This window comes from Melospiza georgiana, chromosome 2 (assembly GCF_028018845.1).
Source record: "Melospiza georgiana isolate bMelGeo1 chromosome 2, bMelGeo1.pri, whole genome shotgun sequence".
NCBI classification, from domain to species: domain Eukaryota; kingdom Metazoa; phylum Chordata; class Aves; order Passeriformes; family Passerellidae; genus Melospiza; species Melospiza georgiana.
Window position 1 is genome coordinate 57,994,147 of NC_080431.1, and position 26,002 is coordinate 58,020,148.

The window sequence follows — 26,002 nt, forward strand, 5'->3', positions numbered from 1 at the left end:
TCACTTAAATCTGCTGAGGGCCTCAATTCATTAATTGTGCTGTTGATTTCACATGTTACATGGTCAAAATAAGCACAACTACCATAATTTTCCTTTTTAAAGGCACAGTTGAAGAGATCATTCAAACTTAGTTTAAGCACTCTGGATACTCTGATAGTGACAAGTAAGAAATTTTTAGGATTTATGGTAATACTATGTTTTCTCATCCTAAATAGATACTCATTAACATAATATACATCAATACAGAAATATGTTGATAGTTAAATACACTATTGCAACTGTTTGTCTGGTTCCACTTGGTAGCCTCAAGTTTTTGTCTTCAGGACAGGGTCATTGCTCTAGTAATTCTAAAAAAAGCTATTGTTGGAAGTTATGGGGAAGGAGTCAATCTATTAAGAACAGGAACCAGTGCCTAGTGCTACAAGGTGTATTGAAATGTATATGTTATCTTCAATTTGGTTATGATAATAAGACCTAAGAGTATCTTCTTGGTTTAAAGAGAAGGCAGAGCACTAGACCTGTTATTGAGCAGTCTCGAGGACTAGCTCTGTGTGAATAGTAGGAGTTTAATGTTGATTTCCAAACTATGCCATAGGTGTTTAGAAGATGCATTTTACAACTTTACAAGTTTGAGATTCTGATTTTAATTCATCTCATCTTGCTCTTTTCCTAAATTATTTCAGTGATATCAGTAATAAAATTTGATTTTAGTCACCATTGGACAGATCTGTGGCTGTTTTGCTGAATAGTGTATGAACATACATAAGCATGTCTGTTTCCCTACACTTACTACAAAATTTGAATGAGTGCTGATATGTGCAAATCATTGTCCTCTGTATAAAGATATTTAGAAGCCTGGATGAGTGGAATGTTTATCTATAAAACCAGCCTATTTAAATCCAATTACAGCATCTTGTTGTTTCTATAGTTATGCAAATATATTGCACCTGTACTCTAAACAATGCCTTGTACAAAGTGATGTTGTGATTGGATCACTCATAGCACCTAAGCGCTATTGAGTGATGGTCCTTTATCATGCAGTATAATGTGTTTTATTGATGTGTGTGGTGTGGTAGGTATACATATTTCTTCATTGTAATGTGTGGGCCCAGTATTAGCCAGTAAGAACAATGCATTATGCAAAAAGTAAGAAGAATCTTTTAAAAATGCCTAGTGTATTATCCAAAGGAATTAGCATTTGCTAGATTGCCAGTCAGCCAAGTTTTTACAAGAGTTATTGTCATTTTGATTTTCGGATGAGTCACTTGCTACATTGCCCCCAAAGGCACCTCATTATGATTCAGTGCACAGCATATAAAATTGCTCAGGCTTTCGGGGCTCCATGGAAAGCGAGTGGGGGTTGCGGTGGCTCAGCAGCGTTGTGAAGCAGCAGCATTATGCTTAATTGACACCTTTGATGTAGCCCTAAGACAGCACCTGCACCTCCCACTGCTGCTCTGAAGACGTCAGCCTTACGCAGAAAAGGCTTCTGCTTATGAATCCTGCATCGCATTCTGCTCACTCTGTGAGCAGCCCCAGCTATCCTTAACTAATCCCATTGCTTCTCAGTTTGGCTACAGCTTGGCTTAGTGCAGAGCAGGAATTTTGCTGCTTGCTCTTATCAGGTTAAACAGTCAGATTTTGTCCATGTTAGAACTCATAGAAGGTAAGTCAAATACCTTGTTGATATCCTTAGTATGTTGATATTCTCCTAAGATTCAGAATCTAGGAATCTGATTGTTCTTTTTGTCCTAGCACTTACAAATGTAGACTCTGATAGAACAGTTGCTTGTTGAAGAGTATTTACATGTATATGTGATACACGCTTTGTAGTGTTTCTGTCAGTGCTTCAGTGTGATTATTATTGATAGCCTCTCGTGTGATTACTTTGTAGTAGAATTCTGTCCTCTGCTGGCATTGTTTTGTTAATTTATTGGATAATGTCATGTGCATGTGAAGATGCTTCTATAAAGATAGGCACTGACATATGTGAAGAAACTTGCTTGTTTGAGAGAGTGCTGCTTTCCTCTAAGTCAGACCGGTGGAGTTATATCCAATTCATTTGCCTCCAGAAAGCCCTTCTGGGTTAAGTCTGAGGTGCTGTTTGGGTCAGATAGTATTGCAAAAATCTCTTCAAATGGTTGCATCCTCACTCAAAAAGTGAAAAGCAGGCAGCTGATTTGTTCTTGCAAGCAATACTGTGTTTTATTTTTAGTGGGCAGCACTTCAAGCCATAGTTAAATGGAATGAAAAGGTTTATATATTTTGTCTTTTAAGGTTAAAAAAGCACCTTGTTCCCCATTACTTTCAGTAATGGCAGTATTTTACTTTCAGTAAAGTACAGGAACAATACAGTTTAAGAAAACATGATCATGTTTTCTGCCATTGACTAAAGTCTTTTCAGGTTTTTTCATTATTTGCTTTCACCCTGTGTAAAAAAATTCCTTCATGAGCCAAAAATCTAAGGAAATAATTATTTTTTGAATTACCTTATTTAATGTTTCAAGCGTTAAGCAAAAGCAAATAATTCTGTTCAACAAAGATTTAAGAAAAATGTTGATTTAATTTTTTTTTCCCCTTAATAATGCCTTGTATTCATTTATTTCAATTTCTTGTCCTTTTAGTGAATGGAACCCCTGGTAGCCAACTTTCTACTCCCCGCTCTGGGAAGTCTCCAAGCCCATCTCCCACCAGCCCAGGAAGCCTACGGAAACAGAGGGTAAGGAAATAAGGAAACTGATTTCTGAGCATGGCTGGGGAGAATCCAGCATAGCCATTATCCAATAGCCTTCTCCCTTCTGATCCCTTGTGTGTATGTAGAGCTGTAGGGTGGAAGAGCCTGGCTACAATCCTTGTGTTTGTAAAACACCCTGAAGTGGAATACAACTGTTCTGTGTCTGTCAAAATGCTAAGTATGCTGAGAACTGGTTTATCCTTAGGGGGAAAAAACAGAGTTTTTTTCTCTTTTTTCACAAAACTTTTTGTTTGTTTTACTTTCTTTTTCTAAATATTTCACAACTGAAAGAAAATGTCAAAGAAATCTCTTTTGTTCCTAACTTGCTGTGGGCATTATCACTTGCACAACCTACAGACTGCTTTGATTTTGAAGCAAGGTGAAAGAATGCACTGTGGAATTTAGCTGTGATATCACAGCCTTGTGCAGTGAAGATACTATCAGCACCAAGGCACGTGTCCATCACTTTCCTGGATGAGAGTTGATAGTAGCTGTAGGTTCCCCCTAGTTATCCTGTATGGAGGAATCTACAGTATTCCTAAGCATCCAGAACTAAGCTAATGCCCACGTTACTGCTGTAACCCTCTGATAGAATATTACTCATTCAACCAAAAAGTTCCACATGCTGATAGAATTAATTTTATCTGTTTAAAAGAAATAAGACAGATGTCTATGTATTTTCTGCTGTTTTCTTAACTGTGATCAGTTCTCAATGAAAGCATCCCTGAGGCAGTAATCTGTATCTCAGACTTGTTTATAAATAGAGTTTGAACACATGCTTTTTCTGCCTTTTCAGTTTTTAAACAAAGATACAATTTCCGTCTCTCAAAATAAGGGGATTTTGTACAAAATTGGCAGTGCTTGACTTTAGGAGCTGGTGCAGACCTGATTACCCAGATACCCAGATCAGGAATAGCTATAGCATGACACGATTCCCTTCTAGCCTGCAGACCCTTCTTCATAGCTGATGTATGCCAGGGAGCTGAGGAATGGTGCATGTCCAAGTCTTCCCTCCATCTGGAATACAGCTATGGGTTTCTGCCATGACTTGTTTACAGACTCAGGGCTGACTGTGATCTTGCAGTGTAGGGACAGCCAGTGAGCAGCAGCTCGGAGCCTCGGGGTAGTGTCATGGTTTTCATCATCCAGTACACAGAGAGGAAGGATGTAACTTCCAGCGGGTAAGCTGGTGCTAAAATCTTCTTGAATGCAATGTCTTCCCCACCTGTTTGTTCTTGCTCTCAAGGCTTATTAATGAATCATTAATAAGTCACTGGAGAGGGAACAAAGAGTCTTCCAAATGAATTATACATTGGTGATGTGAGGGCGTATGTTTAGATGGATGATACCAGTTTACATTGGATTTGCATTTGCAGTAAGGCTGTCTCTTTTCATTGGTAACTTTCCTAAACTTTCTTCTCACCACTGAAGCTTTGCTCTCCACAGTGAAGAACTGTTTTTCTGCTAACGTTTGTGGATGGGTGAGTGGGAGCCATGTGATCAGCACCATTAGACACAAGAGGTTTCTAGGCACAAGATTTCTGACTTTCAAATGTGAGGAGGAGAGCAGATGGGCTTCTTTTTATGTGTAAGTGTAATAAGATCACCGAGTGGCAGTATTATGGATGCAAAGTGCTATGTAGCAGTAACAAAATCAGACTGCTAACTGTAGAGAAAATAAATATTGAAGTGTACTACAGGATAGATAAGACTAAGATTGTTAGTGAGATGAATTCCCCTCTCCAATATTCATATTCAGTCCTCGTGACCTCTGTAGGGGACCTTTCATGCTTGTCTGGCTTTATTTTATTTTTTTTACCTGATGAAACATGGAATATATTCATGTAAAGATAGATTGCAATCGTGTAAAATGCATTGCAATAACATTATTTAGATTACAAAATCAACTCAGAAGTTCAGGGATGGAAACTTAACACTCAGTCTGAGAATTTACTTCATCTGCTTTCATGTTTAGCTTGTGAAGTGAATGAGTTAGAAGTTCAGTGTAAAAACATATGATTGTGTCATTAAAAGTTATAATGTGCATTCCAATGAATAAATAAGGCATTAAGCAGTGCTTGAAAATCATAATTTCCTTGTTAGCAATATAAATGGTGTTCTGTTTAGTCTTAGTACAGATTTTTGTGTCTTTTTATTTAAATTTCACCTAGAGAGGTCATTTTATGTACCGTATTGCCATGAACCAAATTTAAACCCAAAATATTTTGTTCTGTCTTCAGTGACTTCAGCTACAGTGCTGACAAGCCAGTAGCAGGGTGAAGTTTATTCCCTAGGAGATTGCTGAAGTGTTGGTATCTTGTGATAGACATACAAGGGAGAAGAGATGGATTTCAGTTCCCATCTTGTCCCCTGTGTTGAGAGATGACCTCTTCCTGCCCTGGAGGAAGAGTGTTGGCTGCTGTAGCTGTGAGCTGGAGTTGAAGGTGGTGGCTGGTTTTCTGACTGCTCTGTCTTTCTCTCTTTACCTGCAGTTTGAGGGAGCTACTGCTTTAGAAGTGAAATAAGATGCTGGGTCCTGGGGACACCAGCTCAGCTCTGTAATTTGTGGTGTTTTGTGCCTCTCTCTGTGCAGTTAGAGTTACAGGAGTTCCTGTTCTCTCATGGCATCAGGTACATGGGGTGCCCGTGGTAGGTGCTGGGTCTGGAAGGTGATAGGAACATTTCCTCAAGGCTCGCCTGGTTCGCGAATCAATCAGCTCTTCAGCATCCCCATCCAAGGCTGTGAGGGAGTTGTAGGCTTGGGACATCACAATGCCCAGGGCTTCTAGGCAGGCTGCCAGCGTTTTTCCTGGAAGTACAGCTGAGAGGAGGTCAGGCTTTTGAATCCAGAGGCACCAAAGCAAGATACTTCCACAAAGGTGGGGATTTCTTCCTGGGAATAGTAAAGAACTGTGGAGTGCATTAGGCAGCTTAATATAGGATTTAATCTTTTTACTTACTGACATTTCATCACTCATGTTTTTTAAAAAATGAATTCTGGCCTTTGAAGGAAGGCTTTTGATTGATGTGAATAAGGCCAAAAATGTGGCCTTACATACTGTTATATGCTTACTGTCTTGTGGTACATACTCAGGAAACCAGTACTCTTGTAACCCTACAGGTAAAATTTTGTACCCTCAAAAGCCAGAATACAAAAAAGATAAAATGTATCCTTTTTCATTTGCATATGTATGTTGGCTGAGTTGTTTCCAGAAATTCAGAAGTCAGTGAAAGTTATATTTTTATAAACTTCTGCGAAACTCAGTCTATATTTGAAGAAAGTATGATTTGAAAGATTGATTTCATGGGTGTAATTCGCGAAGTTGAAAGTGAGCTAGGAACAATTTATCAGCTATCTTAGCTAACTGTCAACCAATTTTCAGCTTCTGAATATTTTAACTAGCAGGCTGTGTGCTATAGTTACTCTTTTATGCAGTTTAATCATTGCTTTATTCTTAAATAGGAAATCAAGATTCTGGGTTTTAAATTGCTATGAACATAATTAAGTTTTGGAGTTTTTTCCCAGAGGATTAATACATTTGAAATTCAGGTTCGAAATAACAGATTAAAGTAGAGTTACTATATTATCCACACATATAGTTACTACTTCAACAGAGTGCAGTTAACTATGCAGATTCGCAAAAGGTGGCATGACATTTAGAAAATAACTTAAGTATTTTTTTCTGTCTTCTTAGAGGTTGCAACCTACAGAATAAAAAAGAGTTAATTTTAAGGTACTTCTTGACTGATTAGACAGGCTCAATTCTATCTATATAAGGATTTTTTGAGTTGTATGTAGCCAAGAAGTCTGATTCATTCAGCAATTTTTGTCTTCTTATAAATCTATGCAAAATAATAAATAGATTCTCCTCATAATTTCAGCACACACAAGTCTCTGGCTGTTTATGGGTAAGAAAAATTCTTTCAGAAAGGAAAACTTTTTAAGACTTTCGAGTATTTAAAAACAGGTAAATAGCAGAGAAAATGACACTGAAATCTGGTGAATGATTTTGCTTTAAAGCAATCATAGAGTTATGAAAAGAAGTGCAAAAATATTCTCTAAATATTAAAATTCAGAAATATCTTATTTGTTAGTTCTAAATGCATAATTTTTAGTTTTTTTAATATTCAGAAGCAAGAGCAGTCATCTGGGAGATAGTATTCAAAATTTTGGGGTGTTACCCTCTCTAGAAAATCCAAAGATTCTTTTTTCCTGTACTATGTATTAGAAATTCCCAAACTGCATATTCTCAAAAGACATTTTAATAATTAACTAGCTAGTTAGTATTCAGAATAAGATGTCTGTTTAAAATTGTTGTCTTGTCTAGATTGTTTGCAACATAATAGAAATGTATCTAAGATCTGTTTTCACTCTGCCAGTCTAATGTCTTCTAATGTGTGTGTATACATGCCCATTGGCAGAATATACGCAGAATAAGCATTCTAGGTTATCAACCCCCCTTTAAGGTACTTAAATCTGTTTTATATCATGCCTACAAGTAAAATATGAATTTGCATTGTTTATTGAGATCACAGTTTGAAATTCATGAAGCATTCCGTTTAACTGGTCCTTTTTTAGTAGTATAGCTTTCAGATTTGTTCATTTATTCTCTCGGTTATCTTACTGTAATTAAAAAAAAAGCAAAACTAATCCATTCAAGGTCAACCCAAAAGCTGACTCCATCAGCTTTCCCATTCTCATGTTTTTCTTGTACTTTGTCTTACAGGGATCTTTTGTTGCAATTTGTTCATATGTTCTATAGGGAAAGAATCCCCCAAAACACCTTTAAGATATCAGAGACTGGCTATGAGATATGCTGGGCCCAGTCAGAACCCCCTCTGAACCATCAGATATGCTTAAATCACCTTTAAAAAACAGTGCCCTGTCCTCTACCACTTCTCTTTTTTGAGCTTTCATTCCGTGCGATAGTGTGTCTCGAAGAGGGTTGTTGTGCTGTGTAGGTGGGAGAGGGCCATGTATCATCCCATAGCACCTCTGGCACTTGAGGATTGTCTGATCTGTCAGAGGATCAGAGTGTGTTGAAAGAATGAAGTGTACAGATCCACTCAGACTCTCCCTCTGCTGTCATGAGCTGGTTGCTTGGCTACCGGCAGAAAGAGACGGTGATGGGGGGACAAAGTGTAAAACATGCTGTCTTTTTATACACACACACACGGGCACAGAGGAGCTGTGGGAAAGGAACACCACTGTCAGTACGACATAGGCAACAGCAGTATTCAGTGTCAGCAGCCCAGGGGTCAAGTGTTGCTGGATCCATGCTATATCACCAGTGGGTGGCAAGTTTTTATTACCTTATGTATGGTAAGCACTTACTCTGTCCCTGCAAAATGGCCAAAAGGGCAATACATTCCCTTTGAGATTAAATTAATGTTTCCGTGTTTCCCAACCATTAAGAGATTCTCCAGAGCAGACAAATACTGTTTGAATAGTGTTTAATAGGAAAGACTCAAAGCAAAAAATAGTTGCCTCTGAGAATATGTTGTACATTGAAACTTCAGCTTTATTTACTAACCATCTATCTTTTTGATTAAAAAATAATAATATGACATAAAGACAACAATATGAGCATATAGAACATGTGTATTTTGTGTTAAACAATGTCTTCTGGTCCACAGTAACAAAAAGAATATAAGACAGTTGCAGTGCAACAAATCAAACAGAATAAACAAATCTATACTGCACTTCATCTTACAGGACCTGTATCGCCCACTCTCTTCGGATGATATGGATTCAGTAGGAGACTCAGTGTAAAAGAGAAAATGGAACAATGTTTATGGTTTGTGATTTGATGAAGGTTTAACATTTTAAAAGAAAATAGCTGCTAATTTACAGTAATAGTGAATCGCACAAAAGAGTTTTGCATATTTAATATTAACAACATGGGGCCAAATAAATTCATGTGTGTGGGGGTATTTTTTGGCTTTATCACTGCATTTTAATGCAAGAATTTGTAATGAATGAGCCATTGAATATGTCCATCAAATCCAGAACAGCATTGTGCATACTTAAAGGCACAAAGATTGGATAAGGTGAATATAACGCACAAATACATAGTGGGCACATTTATGAATAGCACTATTTTTATCATCAAAGGTACTGATTATATGTTCTGTTTTTACCGTATCTATCTTTATTCATTTTGATATGAACAGTTAATGGGTACTTTGCTTTTACCAACGAATAGGTAAAATGCAGAGAAGAAAAAACCTGCCATATTAAACTGCTTGCACCACGCTGTCTGATCCCAACACGCACATTTGAAACACCCTTAGTTTAATCTTTTTATCCAAATGAAAGGAAAGTGAAGAAATCCTGTGTGGTCACAGGATGAAAGTAATTCTTTCAAACCAGTGTTCAAATTCTCTTCACTGCCTTGCCATCCGATGGCTGTAAACAGAAGGGTGCTCACAGGCGTTATGAATGTTTTACCTGGCGAGAGCTGTTATTGCTGATCATCCATGTGTTGCAAGCAAATGGGGACAGATTTCTGACCGAGCAAATACGAGGGCCTGCTGTCTAGCAGCATCATCTGACATACATTTGCTGACATCTTTTGGAAAAATGTATTTTACCTGAGAAAGTAGTTGATTATATTCACTTACGTTAAGAATGGGAACATCATTTTCTATTCCCTATAAGGAGACATTTTGTGCATTTTAAAAAGAAGGCCAAAAGAAATGGTGATACCATAAATCATCCTCCTATTGACCTAATTTTTCTGTTTTCGCAGTATCTAGAGGTGCTCTTTTTATACAGCATGAATATGCAAAACTCCTTTAGTGTTAAAGTAGGTCATGCATTAGAACCAGTTGCTTAACAAATATCTACTAATTTTAGTTTGTTTTCTGCTGCTTTATTGTGAGAATCTTAGTCTGTTTAATTTACATAATAGCAATATTTTCCATCGTACGTTGTATTAAAGTCCATAGTGTAGTGATCACACACTTTTGCAGACTTATACCTTTCCTTTAATTTTCTCAAATACTAATAATTTAAGAATTAGAAATCAGTGTGTTTCTGATTCTCAGCAAAAATCTATAGAGGTTATATTTTTGAGCTATTTAGTGATGATTTAATATATTTTGAAATCAGGAAAATTTACTTAATTGAAGAAAAGGTTTAGCTGCCACATGCCAACTTCTAAATGTAGTGAAATAATTCCTTTATATTGATTTGTCCATATAAAACTCAGCAAATGGAAATTGTTGGCATGTGATGTTATGGCTTTACTGGATCAACATAATTTTCTTTACAGAGGATATTTGCAAAAGAAATATAAGGGCAGCAGAATACAAAACTTACCTTCTCTGTTTCCAATATGTGGTTCCAGTATCACCTGGAGGGAAAGTCATTGGTCTGGCAGGTTTGCTGAAGCAGTCAGGTCATACCCTTTTGAAATGCATGTTTTGCCATTCCTGCCTCAGACTTCAATCTAAAACTGTTCCCAGCCATAAGAACAGTCCATCCCTCACCCCATACCATAATGCATAGGCTGCCCTGTTCTACTGAAAAAGTTCACAGCTGTGAAGTTGTTTGCATTTTTGGTTGTTATGAGGGAAAGTGTATTACTTGATCCTGAGAAATGCATATTATATAAAGGTGCATTGAAATCAATTTCCAAACATTCAGGCAACTAGACCAGATTGAGCAAAATACTTACTGACATTTTAAAAATTGTTTTTTCCTCTAAAGAAAATAAATTCCAGGAATTTTATTTTCCCTCCCTTCTCCCATTTAGGCTACTGCTGCTTTAGGCAGTTTATTAAGACTGTTCTGCACAGGGAGTACAGATTGCCAGCAAACCTGAATCCCACAGCTTTGCTTAGCTGTGGAAAAGAAAAATGGACCTTATATCAGTAATTGTTATCATAGTGAGTTCTCCATCAAGACTGTTTTAAAAAAGATTATGCTAGTCCATAACATTTAATCATTTCAACATATGACTTGTATTAAGGGGCTATTCAGGGGCAAGACGTATCATTAATATTTCATTTTAGGAATGAAAGTCCCTTAGAGATTGAAAAGGTACACTGTTTATAGACTTTGAGATCCTTTTTTGTGTGGAATGTAATTCCCATTATACATGAGCAGAAATGAAATGTTTCTTTTGAGCAAGACCAGAAGGTTTCAGTTTATGGGTGGAACTGAAATTGTGTTCCTTGATGCTGTAATTCTGCTTGCAACAGCACAGGTTTTAGTTTGTTCCTAGATTTCATCAACTGCATTAAATAATAGAATAGCTTAAGCAACTTTATAGTGTTTGAACCTCTGAAAGTTCTCTGTATGCTGCATTATTTGTGCCTACTCCAAGGTGATTATGATGTAGCTAAAGAGTCTTGTATAGATTGTGAAAGCTTTGCTTCCCTTTGAGCTTTATGAATACTTGTGATTATTTCCCTAATGCTTTCTGCAACTTTGTTTTGTTTTGTTTTTTAAATCTCTTTTCTTCTTTTGTGCAACAAGCAGTTCACATGTGAAGCACAGAATGTGTATGTTTATATTTACACGCACATGCACACGTACATAGATTAATGGCTTTGGAACCCATGCGCTGTTACGTCACATTTGTGACTTTAAACAAATAAATGGGGAAAATGTTTTAACAGGAGGATGCTCGTCTGGTGGGAGTCACTACAGCTCTGTTAAAGTTGGTGGAGCTGCACCAACCACGACTTGCTGAGCAGCTACCCCAAAGAATTCTGTACAGTTTTAAGAGACTACATCTATAAACAAGGGCTAATTTCAAACTGAAAACCAGAAGTTAGTGGCAAGCCCATCATTAACTCCAAGGTGGGAAGGATAGAACCTTACGCACAAATACATACACACACAGACAAAACATTAATCCTAAACTGAAAATTGAAATTTGAATATTGGAAATGGTATTCTTTTGAAATATTCAGTCTTATGCCTTCTCTTCAATGGTGCTGTTCTGAAGTACATTAACTCATGCAAAATCAGAAGTTCTTTTGTTGAAATAATAAAATCTTTAGCATTCATTATGCAATGTGAAAATTACTTCCCAATTTGTAAAATAATTCAGAGACAGAACATTATATGTAATTATTTTTCTCTTCAGTTCATTTTCCCAGGGCATATTTGGCTGAATGATAAAAATTCTGGGGTATTAATATTGTGGCTATAAATGTATATTACAAGAAAGGATATATAAAGTTCCTACAAAACAACCGAGAAGAACAACTGGATTGAGATTGCGTGGAATAAAAATTGAGATAAATAATTGTGTTTTCTTCCGCAGCTTCATAATTCACACTGCTGTGTGAACTTTATATAGTGCATACATTACAAAAATGCACTCTGAATGTAAAATGAATTAACAATAATATAAAGAACCTCTGATCAATCCAAGTTTACTGTTTCTGTCAAAAATGTAGAGAAATTAACAGACAGAAAATCTTTATGGTGCTAAATTACCTCATCACTTGATGAATGCATAGATTAATGTTGTCTGTGCTTTTTTTTATATCCAGTTAATGGTACGCAACCAAATACAAGATCGGTTTTTATTTAATCTTCACTTTCAGCTCTATCTGCTAGTGACAAGAGCTTGTAACTATGAGTGATGAAAAGTAACTTTGCAAAGCACAGACAGCAATACCTTTACATGCAGAGCAAAGCAATCAAGTGGTTGTCCCTCTCTTTGGAAATGAGTGTGCTTCCCCCAGGAAAGCCCTTCCATCCAGAAACCGGGGTCTGCCGAGCAGAGCTGGGGCTGCTCTGAGCTGTGCTTGCTGCCGTGACAATTTTGGCCGGCTCAGCTGGCCTGTCTCCAGCTGGCAGGTGCCCCCAGGCAGGCAGTGGGTCCGTGGGTGACACCTGAGCTGTGTCCGTGCAGGGCTGAGTGCTCCTGCGCGGTTCTGTGTCCCTGGTCGCGCATGGTGGTTGTCCTCCCGTTCGCTCCAATTAACCCTCAGCAGTGAAGTGTGAAGAAAGCTGTACTATATTCAGCGTGTCCTTGTTGTCTGGTGTTATATGGGTAATTAGGTTGTGGTTTGCCCTGCAATACAGTGTTTTGGAATTTGGGCTCTAGTGAAAGAGGAGCTAACAATGTTTGTGTTAAGGCCTCTTCGTTTTCTTAGTTGCACTATGATATTGTAAATATTGGCACATTTACAACATAAGTTTAAGATTTTACAAAGTTATGCATACAATTATTTTTTTTAATGAAAAGTGCTTGGATATTTGCTTTTAAAAATATACCATTTTTTGTATTCATGTGATGCAGGAAACCAAAAAGAAAGCTGTTGATTTATCAACAAAACATGTAAACCTTGCAAAATAAATACCGATGAATGTTTTGTTTCTTATAATCAGCTGACGAAAATCACCTTCATTTTTGTGCCATTGTTTCATCATACTGTATTGTACTTGTGTTTCATATTTGACCATGTCATCCTGGTTGCAATTTGTTATTTTGCTAGATTTAACATTAATGTAGATTCTTGTAAGTGATGTAATAAATATATATTAAAAATACATACTGTTCAGAGAATTTATTTTGGAAACATGATTAACAGGCTTTAATTCTTGCAGTTGGTGTTGCTTGCTCATTTTGGATCAACATTGTCCATCTAGCCTTAGTGTAAGCATATGGGATTCATGCATCCTAATGGGTTACTTTACACAGTAGATGCATTCAGTGTCTTTTCTTTAGCAATAAACTCAGGGCTTTAGTGTGTAGATAGAAAAAATGCTTCAAGGAGGAATTTGGTTTGTTGTGGGTGTTGTGAAGACAGTAAATATAACTGCCTGGAATTGCTTATGGGTAAATTTGTGTGCACATGATGGGCTAGATTTGAAGCCTGAAGTGGGGAATTAGTAGAATATCCAAAGCAAGGTGCCAGCTCCCTGCCAACAGCCTGAGCCCTAGCAGCACTTCCCCTAAGACAAGTATTAGGGAAAATATGCTTGTGAAAAGCTAATAGTACTGAAACATACCTGGTGTGTTTTAAAATAATACCTAATTTTGTGATACATTTTCCCACTCTTTAAAAATGCATATCCACATATCCGTAGCCTAGTTTTATTTCTTGTTTGGCAGGGATGGGGGAAGAGAGATGTTACAAATTCTGACATGTCATCTGCCAGCCTGCTGCTTCAGCTGATGTTCCTGGAGGAAACTGTGGGCTTGATAAAAGTTCTAGTTTTGAAATGCCCTTGGTTGCTGGTAAATAGTTCTGCCTAAAAAAGGTGCAGACACATGGAAAGGAAAAGAATATGAGTGAAATGGGGAACAGTAAGAAACAAAATAACTGAGGTTTCTGTCTCTACCAAGAAACAGTTAAAAATACCAGGAGAGCTTTTAAAATACAACTAAATAATTTAAAGTGAAGTGGTTATTTTGCTGTGCCCTTAATGAGGTGAAAGAAATAAGAACCTCCTTTAGGTTGGTAGCTTTTCAATTTTTATTCTGTAGTTGAGTAGAAAATTTTACCTGTGTATAACTTTAGAAGAGGTAAAAGGAAACTTTCACATTGCATCACATGTAACTTTTTATGTTAACCTCAATAAGGATACAGAAATGACAGTAATAACTTCCGATACCATAAATCTGATATTTCACTTTTTATATCATCAGTCTTTTCTGAATGATGTCAAAGGGTGGGTGAGCCTAGAGTGAATTATGGCTCAACTTTGGAAGCAGCTGTTAGGAACTAGTGGAGGTTAGATTTATATTTATTGTTAAATACCATGTAGGAAACAATATTAGTCTTTCTGAATTGTCTTGTTACACATATCAAATGAGTGTATAAGCATCCAATGCTGCAGCTTAGTTAGGAGATCTTAATAAAACAAAGTGCTTCAAGCTTGCAAATTTAACTTCAGTCTGTCAGCTCCATTCTGTTGCAAACTCTCCCATTTGTCACTCTATCCCTCAAAGAAGAAAACCAACACAACACCCTGATAATACACCAGATAATTGCTTGTGTCATTTGAACTTATCTCTTCTCCAAGCTGTGTAAATCCTGAATTGCATAAATGAACAGCCACAAAAAAATCATTTCCCTGTGTAGGGCCTCTCTCAAGTCAAGTGTCTAACAAAACAGGGCAGGATGTAGAATTGTGAATAAATTTGTAAGAAGGTTTGCATACATTTTTTACTGTTCCTTTCCAGATGAAACACTTTATAAATAAATTTTAATCTGATGTGCCAGTTTAGTGCAGTGTCCAAACTGGAAAACAATTGCATCATTTCTCTTTCGATAATTGAACTCCATTAGTTTCCATTCTTTCAGCATGAAGATTGTGGATTTCATCTTTCTTCATGAAGTAATTTTTTTGCCAACTCTGTACTGTCTACATGAAAGCTTTTTTTCCCTGTCTCAGCTGACTGGGCATAAAAATGTAAGGTTAAACAAAAGAAAATCAAAAACATTTTTCCCTCGATATAGTTGGGAGAGTGAACTTCTGTGTAACCCTTTACTTCTCTCAAAGTTGAATAATTAAAAAAAAATCAGTTTATCTTCTTCAAAGTTACATCAAAATGTATCACTTTATTGTTTTAAATCAGCTGTCCTCTGCTTTTGTTCTCTTGTAATGTACCATTTTGCTGTTCATTGAATCACTTATTTCTTGCTTAACACTGTTAAGTATTATGGGAATTTTTTGGTCTCCTTCAAAATCTTTAAAAGCTAATACCTGTACTGGATTATTGTCTTTATTTTACCATTACTCACAATCATCTTTATGCAAAGGAGCTGAGCCTGTCAGGAAGCCATGACAGCTGCCTTGCAAAGGTTGTTTTATAACCAGACTGAACACTAGTATGGGCTCCAAAAGAGGTGAGCATGGGGGCTAAATGCTTAGTTTTGGTTTTAAAGCTATTTTTTCCTTACTGAGTTGAACTTCATCTTACACATATTACTGACATGCTTATCTTTTTGCATTTTTTTAAAGATTCCGTAGAGTTCTTTGGAGTGGGGACATCTTAGGAGGCATAATTTAAAGACATTAATAATTCCCTTCTCTGAGCCTCCTTCCTGAATTTACACGTTGTTTACTAATTTTAATTCTCACTTCATTAAGACAGCTTCTAAAAGAGTAGAGCTTTTCATGGGATCGAAACTTAGCATTGCACCTGTGTGCTTTTCTGTTACTCACATTTCATCCAAATGCTTCCTTCGTACTGGAAAAATACAAAGGAATCTATTGTTGAGAGACGTTGTAGACTCCACATGTGCTAAGAAAGGTTTTGAGAGGTTTAGAAAATAGAATGCAGTGTTTGGGGTTTCAGATTCAGGAATCTGAATTGCACTAACAAACTTTCTAGTCTCTTGTTTAAGTCTCTTTTCCTAACTGCTGGCACTAGTAGTCCACAAGAATAATTCCTGCTGTTTAGTTGGAACGGGATTTTAAGATTAATTTAGGACAAAGGTGAGTATCAGGAGAGAGGAGACATTACAGCAATTTTTATTTTGCTGCTTTTTTTTTCATGAATTTAGCACAGTTTCCACTGAGATAAATCTATTTACCAAACAGTTGCAAAATAAATCTCCAGGTGAGACGTGGCTGAAACTCTATAGTGCGAATGTTTCCATTCACATCAGTGAGGTGTGTGGTGTGCTGGCCATCTGTTATATAAACCTGAATAGGATCTGAAATCCTTACACTAAACACCTGATTTTTTTATGCTGTTGCTTTTATGAAGGTGTGCCATAAAACTGGCCATGTGCTAGCAACCTGTGCAACTGGACCCCTTTAAATCTGTGTGAAAGCGATGACATTCCAAGCACCTCAGCATCTCTTAAAATTAAACCAGCTAATTACATTAAAGTCTGTGTGTTGAAGAGATTATACTCTTGCTAAGGTTTTGTTTTCCCCCTCCCCATCTGCAAGATCCCTGATGGGGTCCACATCTGTGAGAGCAACAGTGCGCACGACAGACTGCCTCACGATTGGCAAGCCAACTGGAAGGAACGCTGAGACCCACAAGGATTGCTGGACCCGCAGGGCTCTCAGCTTGTGAGAACAGCCAGCTAATTAAAGGCTAAATAAATGAAATCTCTTTCTAGCTGAAGTAAAGATAAATAAATAAATGCCTGCGTGTTGTTGGAGAGGGCCGAATAAAGATGAAAATATTTGAGTCATGTTTATCGTTTATCCAGTAACATCTCTTTAATTGTGAAAAGGGTGCTGCCAGCAGACTTGGTAAATATGTGCAAATGTCCACTTCCTGATTTATTTTCAATCTGTTCTTTTAATAGGAGGGGGTCAGCAAAGGTAATGAAGAGTATATTTTGATATATTTTTCAATAATTACTTAAAGTTTTATAAGTCTCAGTGTGTATTTTTAGCACATCTTCCTAGCTACTGCTTCCTTGTCACTAGCAAGTTCTGCCTCTGCCTCCGTGCCAATGCTTCGCAGGCTGATGTCACCAAAGGGGCTGTATGCTTTGTTGGCAGACTAGTGGTATGTTGTATGCTACTAATGCATTATTTCAGTTCTTCTGTTAACAAATAACATTTTAACCTTCCCATCTTTAACAGTGCCAATAAGAAAAGAAGTAGAGCCACTTAAAACGTCAGTATGAAGTAAATTTTTTCCTTTAAAATTTTAAATTTTCTGTCGGACGCTTTTTTTCTCAGTCTATTAGACTAAACCTAGGTTAAATACATATTTAAGGAGTTTGCCCAAGACATATTTAGGAGTCAATTTAATTTCACTCATGTGTAGACCATTAAGATTATTTGTATTTAAATTGGAGCACTTGCTAAAATGCTTTGTTTAAATGAGCCTTTGAAGATATCTAGTTTTGGAAGGACTGAGCAATTGCATTTCTCAGCTAAGCCTTAGTTTAAGGTCCTTGAAAAATTCAGTCCTCAAATAAAAATTTGAATGTCTCTAGGCACCCATTCTGAGAAGATGTGGCCGCTGAGTTAGGTCTTGATTTTCACATGTGCCGTTCTCACAGATGAGAGCAATGACTGCAAGACTGTAAAGAATCCACCAGGATGCTTAAAGGAAGCTGCAGTGCTATGCAGTCAGCAGCCTTGACCTGACATCTACTTAAAAGTGTAATCTCACTATTTAAAGTGAAAAAAAAATGAAAAAAAAAGTAGCTGTTAGATAATCTCTTGAAAATCTAACACTAACCTTTTTGTGATTGTACTCCTTAAATGTTGTAATGATTCATTCCTGATCATAGAAGTAATAAATATTAATCATGTTTAAATTGTAATTCCTTACAGAAAATAGTGTGAGAGGGAAAATTAGTATGAAATTGAATGTCTGTTCTAGGAAAACAAACACAGCAGAATGAGTAGAGAGAACATGTTTTTCTGCTTATTTTACAAGCAGGACTGTAAAGGAAACAATTCTCTCATTACATGTGTATAAAAATAGGCTTTGTGACTGACTTCTTCAGGCATGAGAACTCCTAGCATTTCCCCGTTACCTTGATCCACATCTGCTCATTTGTTCAAAAATGAACCAGAGGTAAGTTTTTATTGGGATGTCACACAGAGTTTAGTACAGGAATGGAACATATATAAACACGTCCTGACCATGAAACAAGAGCAGCAGTATCTTAGCAAACTGCATAAAATCACTCAGTGCTGACTTCTGTTGTAAGAGGCAACAAAAACAGTCCAAAAACTGATTAATGCATTCTTCAATTCTCGTCAAAGCTCAGAAGAATTACTTGCCTGGATGAAAAGAGGGAGCTGGGATTGATTAAAGGAAACAAGGGCAAAGAATCTCATGGTAAATGGGATGTGCAAGCTCTCAGGATTCTTTAGTGAAAAATAGGCCAAGTTCAGACTTTGTCTAAGTCATCTGACCTTTGTTGTGGGAGAAATTAAAAGTTATTCTGTTCAAATGAACTCAGCATAATGCTGACTGCGTTTTCCCTGGCTTGGTACTCAGCAAATATCCAAACTGCTGGAACTTCAGTTACTCTTGCTCCAGTCATGAACTGTGTTCTGCAGTGTCAGACCAAAGAAATAATTCCAAAATAGTTGTATTTAATTTGTAAAGTGGATTGGCACCAAGATTGTGGGCATCTAAATACCTTGCAGACACTGATAAGGAAGTGATAGAGTCAGTTACATGAAGTACAGCCTGCAATCTATGTATTATACAGAGTGAAGAAGATAATGAAATACCGCAGCACTTTCAGCATGTGAATGATGTGAACCCAAGAAAGTTTTAGTTTTGCAAATCCTCTGAATATTTTTCACTTAAGTTTTAATAGGAGAACTGGAGGAAGTGCTTAGTTTGGCTTTAAGTTTGAAGGGGCACCATTATATTTGTAGCTTCTTCTGGCTTCCTCTGAAGATAGGAAATCCTGAAGATGAGGTATAATTGTTTTGCACCACAAGATAAAAGTTTTGGGTGAAATCCAGTCCATCTCAAGTGTCTGTGTAGCTTCATCCACCTAGATGCATGATGAAGCAGTTTTCCTAAAGTCTGTAGGTTGAAGGATGAAGCAGGTTTCCTAAAGTCTGATAGATGTTGATAGGTGCTTTGGAAGGCTTCCCTGGTCAGATCCTGCCTCCTACACTTCTGGCATCCAAGGTGGGTGGCTACAAGTTTCCTTTGAGGGGCCACAGAGACACCACCCTCCCCCATTAGCTCTACAGACAGGACAAGAACTTGAAACGGAGCAGAGGAACAGTCACTGCCTCAAGGGAGCCGCCCCCATTCAAATGCTCCTATGAAGCAGCAACCATTATTCACCCTGACATCTTATTTTGTCCATACACTGCCATAATGATTTCTCCCTTTTAGAACAAAACTGGGGAAGATTTCAACGAGGGAGGTTTGTAAAATTGAGGAATTCTGCCCATAACACAGCCAGCTAAAGCCTTAGGATCCTCTACTGCCTGCTGAAAAAATAAGGTCTATAAGAACACGGTCTCCAGCCTGCAGAGGGCATATGGCTCCTCGGTTTTCCCTGCCAGAATGTGTGTGGAATAGGGAGAAGCTGTTGGAGCATACATCAAAGTATTCTTGCAGGCACATTGCTTCACTTGGTGGATCAAGGATCTCTCCAGTAATGTGAGGTTACCAAAAGTGTAATTTCAGTGGATGAAATTGGACTCTTCCCAAGGGTCCACATATCCATCCAGCAAAGTAAATACATACTTTACATAGGGAACACTGAAGCCTCTCCAGGACATGTGTCCAGCAGGAACATGCTGTGGGTACTCGTACTTCTTAAAAATCATCTGTTTTCATTTGTGTCTCCATTTCCAGAGCTCCCAACACAGTGGCTCCTCTACCTCATTAGCATCCACCAAAGTTTGCAGCTCTATGGATGAAAATGATGGCCCTGCAGAAGGTAACATTTGGAGCTGACATTTCAAAGCAGTCAGTGTAGTGATAACAGCAGCTGTGTAGGAAGTGAGTCATTCTTCCTGCCAGAGAAGGTGGGAGCATTGCAGGCTGGATGATTTTCTGTTAGGAACCTCCTCAGCCTTAGCAAACCAGTTAGGTTCACTCTGGATCAGAGTTGATCTGGACATCACTCTTCAGAGATATTTTTATTGCGGAACACTTGAGCCTTTATTTCTGCAAGCAACACAGTGCTGACTGGCTTGTTTCGGTATTTTTGTCACATCTGCCACAGTACTAAAGAACACACTGCAGTCCTGGGTCTTTACTCAGAAATGGATAGTCCTACTCCCTGCTAAGGCTTTGAGCAAGTTGGCTAAGGGACAAGATCTGCTGGAGCACTGCTGGCTCACACACACATCTGTGTACGTGTGTGTGTATCTGTTTTCCTGTTGGAGAATAACTCTTCATGCTGTCTGTGCATTCAGACAAACCCCAGCCTCCTTGTGTCCTAGCATTCCTAGCATTCACTTTTAATACTCAACTGGAACAAAGGACAAAGTAATACACCGTTAAATGCACTGTCTTAAAGAGTGTAAACACAAATCACATTCTGAGAGGTTATTTTTTTACATTACAATATTTATATAGTTGTTTGCATCAGCTGCCATTTACAGTGAGCTTTTAGAGGCATGTTAGTTATTTGTAACACTATTTCAAATACATTTAAAAATAATAGTACAGGAATGAGCACTAAAACACATTAAACTACAAGCTTCTCCTATGTTTAGACACTGTGTAATGCAATTTTACCTAAACATCTGGTACCCAGGTTGCATGCGAGGTAGTATTATTGAGAACATTTGTTTAAAAACTAAATATTTGATATTGGGGGATGGGGAGAACTAGCACTTAGCACATGAGGAGTTTTATGGATGTCTCAGTTTACAGGATGTAATAAAATAAGTGCTTGAGTGTTGGACTTCTTTGGTACATATATTTAATCATGCTGTGTCAAGGAGTTCCAGCCCTTTTTGGAGGCAGGTCTGCGCCTGTGCAGATCACAGAGGCCTTTTTGTAATTAAAAAAATACAATTTTGGTTATGTCTTGGGGGCATATTGCAATGGCAACTATATAACACTCAAATGGTGGTATGTTTGAGCCCCCAGAAGTCTTATTTTTCATTATTGTATCTGCATGAAACCTGTTGAGTATATACAATGTCAGCAGCATGGTTTCACTGTACAGTAAGTGAGACACTGACTGAATGGTTTCCAGGCTCCTAAACCGTCGACTTAAAATGCATGTTATGTGCAACATCTGTGTTTCCTTCACTAACAATAAAAATGTACTAATGATTCTTTCAGAAGTGTTGGAGGAAGGTTTCCAGGTTCCAGCATCGATAGCAGAGCGATATAAAGTTGGAAGGACTATAGGAGACGGAAATTTTGCTATTGTGAAGGAGTGTATAGAAAGGTGAGGAGGATAATACACTTATTGCTGTAAAAAATAATTATTAATGTCATGCTTTTTCCAGATTGTATCTTTACTTGTAGAATACAGAAATGTAATAAGGTAATGTCTCAATTCCAGGTGGAAAAACTAATGTCCTCAAATTAAAAAAAAAGAGTGAGTTCAAGGGGCAATCTATGAATTTTATTCTTCGTGGGGTATATATGGGTTTTTTCTGCTACACGCCACGTGATGTTACCAGTTCCTTGTGTTAAATCTCTCTTGTTGCACTGAAATAACATCTTTTCTTGCAGTATGTTCTTGCAATGCTGCTTTTACATTAGACCAGTGGAACATTTCACATACAGCAGCACTCTGTAAAGATGTCAGGAAGTTCTCTGTTTGGGGTGTAGTGGCAATGGTCAGCACAAAGAGGTAATTTTGGATCAATCTACTCTGCCATCTGACACTGACTACACTGAGGTGTAGTCTCTTTCTTATTTATTTTTAATTTAATGGACATCTAACTCCTGCTTGCTGCTTTGTGCCGTTATATTTGCTCGTTCCAACTTTATGAGCCTCACTGCAGACACCAAAATCTAACTTCTTCAGTGACCTTTACTGGTAAGAGGTGAAAACAGTCTTTAATTTTAGACATCCACTCCAGATTGGAGAAGTCACAAGTCACCTCAGTTGTCAGTGTTGCTGAAAATGTCCAGGTTGACATCTTCATGTGTCTGTTTCTAAATCTGTTTAGGCTTGAACCTGCTCTGCCCAACCTTAAGAGTGTAAAAAAATATGGAACCAAGGAGGAATGCTCTAAACAGAACTGTGGTTGCCTTTTAGTGGTATTGTTAAAAATAAGAGACTATGGGACATAAAAGACAGAAGGTATTTCACCTATATGTGAAACAACTGTAGGATTGCTCATGTTAGTAGCAGTGCAGACAAGCAAAAAACTGCCAGAGCTGGAGGCATCCAAAAGAGAGAGCAATAGAGATGTCAAGGTTTGAGAATGAAATTTCATCAGTTAAGTTTTCTATCCCCTATTACCATATCCTGGAGAGGAGACTCTTACAGAGGACTATAACTTCACCTTTGGGCTCAAAGAAAAAACTGCTCTGTAGCCTGTAAGAATATGATATAAACCCTGGAGAGTGAGATTAAATCTCCTGACAGACAATGATAAATTAGCTTGGCTGGTTTTAAACTAGTCCCCTTGGAAAAATGCAGGTCCACCTCTGCATCCAAAAGTGCAACTTGGAGATCATGAAGACAGCTGTTGGGGAAAAGGGTGAGAGTAGATTTTGTATCAGCTGACAGTGTGCTTGTGGAACTTGGCCAAAGTTCTGGTGAGGCCTTTAGTGTTTTGCCGGAGTGAGTTCTTGGTGGAGCTGGTCATCCAGAGGGCAGGAGCTGTTCAGATCAAACTTCGGAGCACTAAACTGTATGGAAACCTAAAGGAAGGAAAGCAAAACAATATGAAAAAAGGAAGCACTGAAATACCCTATGGAGGGACATGACTAATGAAAGAAATGGGTGAAAACACCCATTTTCACCCAAACTCTCTTTCTAAGAAAAGAGAAAAAGGCAGCTTAAGCTAAAATGAATAGTGACTGGGAAAAGCAGATTAGAAGGTAAAATAATGAGAAGTTGTGGTTTTAATAAACTCATTCAGCGGAAAATGCAATTTGGGCTGCTCAGAGACAGTACAAATGTGCTAGTGTGCATGTCACAATTATTTCCCAAATGGAGAGAAAACACATGAACAAAATTAAATATAGGTCCCATCACACCTAAAAATAATGCTGATTACAATATCCTGGAGAGCTTGAATGAAAACTGTTTCCTGTCCTCTTGTCTCTCCCACTGGTCCCAGAAGTATCCAGTAACATGGTGTGTCTAATGTACTCAAATAGCATTTTTACCCAGGTATTCCCAGATATATACTCTTGTGGTCTCTGAGCTATACCATTCCATAGATCCCATTTCTATCAGAGAGCTACTTCTTTGAGAGATCTTGAAAATTGAAGTGGAATTGTTTCTGTTGGGATACTTCTAAAGCAGTATGTCCTTGCCATCACAGGTGTGGAAGGAGAAATTAAAGACTCAGAGGGTGAATTATACCAGTACCTGTGAAACACCTTCAAAAATATTCTTTCAGCCTTTTTTTAAGCATCTTTAACCACCTCACTTAAAAGTCTGATGTGTCCATCATTTGCAAAGCCAGAATTAATGGGGTGATACTTGGGACAGAGAACTTTTCCATTTCCTTGTGAAGTATAATTCCTGTGTGCATTACACTTCAAAGCAATAGCACCGTAAGGTGTTGAACAAGTAGGAATGGGTCTTGCTGCACAAATTCACTGGTCACATGAATACTCCTCCATAGCTCTGAGATCAGTCTGTGAGCACTTCAATACATTCGCAAGAGTTTTCCTCTGACAATGAACAGTCTAAATAGAAACCAAAAACCATCTCCAAAATTTTCACATGTGGGCTTCTAAATCCCATTTTGAGCGTCTGTGAATGTGCAGGGACGCACTCTTAAATACATTTAATGCATGCAAAAATGCAACAAAGATAGATTTTTGTCTCCAGTGCAGTCTAAATCTCCATGAAGTTTGCAACAGTTTAAAGAGCCAGGGAACATGGCACCAAGCCCTGTTATGAGCTAGAAGTCTAACTCTGTGGTACTGCAGTGGGTCCAGACTCCTGTCCAGCCACAACATGTTGCCTTCTTTTTGTGGTCCCTTTTTATTGTTTAGGTGAGAGGAGAGATGCCTGTTCCATGGTGACTTTCTGACATGGCCATGCATATTTTTTGGTGGTGTGTAAGTTGCTGTGCTGCTGAGAGGCTGCGGTTCTGCAGCTTTTCAGGGGAAAGGATTTACATTATCTTAGCTTTAATTTTCTTTTTACCAAAACAAAGAGCAGTCACAGTTGTCATCTGCTTGTTACATATCTGCTCCGTCGTATGCACAATTTGTCCTGTGGTGTTTTTATATGTGTTCATTTTTAACTTTCTGATACTTTCAAATGCTGACATTTCCTCACTAGCTCAGATTTCCCAGTGTCTTGGAGTACATGGAGTCTCCCATGGCCAACAAAAACCATCAATTTCCTTTCTCATGACAGAAAGGAAGCATTCCTAGGGCAACCAAGCAGCTTGAAAGAGACTGCTATTGAAAGAGGCTATATTTTGTCTGAGTTTGAACCCCAGATATCTTAATTTCTAATATTTATTGTTCAACCTCCTCCTTCTAGTCCCAAAAATAGTGTCCAGATCTCTTCCTGTCCCCTCACTGAGCTTGGACTGTAGCCACTGAAGGGCAGCACTGGAGAGGGACACCCCACATGGAGTGCAGCCCATTTTGGGGACCTGTAGCACTAAACCCCTGTGTGGGGGAGTACAGATAGGAGAAGTTTTTATTTGTGTAAATCTTGAACAGATATGCTGTAATTTTTCCCCCAATTCATAAACTTTCTTATCTTGTGTGACTTCTTTTAATTAATGTCCTAATAGAGGCAGTTTTAGCTCTTTGCCAGGGAACATAAACAGAATTAATATTTTGGTGGTATTTTTGCTTTTTACTGAATTATCCATTTTTCCTTAAATTGAAAATTAGTGGTACATCATTGCCAGATGAGTCCTCCATGTTTTAATATGGAAATGAAAATGCCCAGTTGTTTTCCAGATACAGTGCTTTCAGTGTATTACTCACTTTGCATGTCCCATTTGACAGACTGAGCACACTTTTAGACACATTAATATCTCTGTTGAACATACTCTGTATCAGTTTAATGTATCAGTTTAACTACTGTCTTTTGTGAAATGAGGAATGATAAAAATCACCCTGTATTGAAAGTTTTTTTTTTCTTAATTTTTAACCAAACATGCCTAAAGCCAATGTAATAGACATTTGTAATCTGTTTAGGTTCATATTACAAAATGAAAATATTTCAGTTAGATCTTTTTCTTAAATTATCCCTTTTCCATTTCATCTTACAGGGAAACTGGGGCTGGTAGGCAGAGGTTCTTGTTTTCATTCTTACAGCTGTCTTTTGGTTTTGTTAACTTAATTAAAAAGTGGAAGTTGATACTGTTAACTTGTCTAAAAGCCAATTTGTCTATGTTAGTATTCTAGATAATAGATAACTACATACATGTAGTAGTGATAAATACTATAGCGATTCAAAACAACACAGTAGTTAAAAGGAAATGTGTTTTCATCCTGAAGTAATTTCTTTTACTGCCTTCAGAATCTTCCACATTCTGCCTAAAAGCCAACATATTTAACTCTGCTAAATATCCTATAATTACTGAATACATTAAAATTATTCCAAGGACTGACCTTTTTATCATAGCAGTTGTGATATGCAGATATGCAAACACATGACTTTTCATTTTAAGTAAAAAGTAAGTAAGTATTTTCTGTGGACTGTATTTTTTGTAGGATAGAAAACAAATATTCTTTGTTTATTCTTTGTTTATAA

General features: G+C 37.6%; 1 protein-coding gene across 4 annotated transcripts in view; it reads left to right on the top strand.

Moving 5' to 3' along the window:
- The window catches only part of DCLK1 (doublecortin like kinase 1), a 236,390-nt gene that overhangs the window by 164,933 nt on the left and 45,455 nt on the right, over positions 1 to 26,002 (top strand). For 2 of the 4 annotated variants that reach the window (XM_058045184.1, XM_058045185.1), the window contains exons 6-8: positions 2,625 to 2,719; positions 19,975 to 20,059; positions 21,421 to 21,529. In XM_058045184.1, coding sequence (XP_057901167.1) covers positions 2,625 to 2,719; positions 19,975 to 20,059; positions 21,421 to 21,529 — 289 coding nt within the window. Of the gene's footprint in view, positions 1 to 1,494; positions 1,667 to 2,624; positions 2,720 to 8,450; positions 13,254 to 19,974; positions 20,060 to 21,420; positions 21,530 to 26,002 lie in introns of those variants that run through there. The other 2 variants (XM_058045186.1, XM_058045187.1) reach the window with 2 other exon arrangements.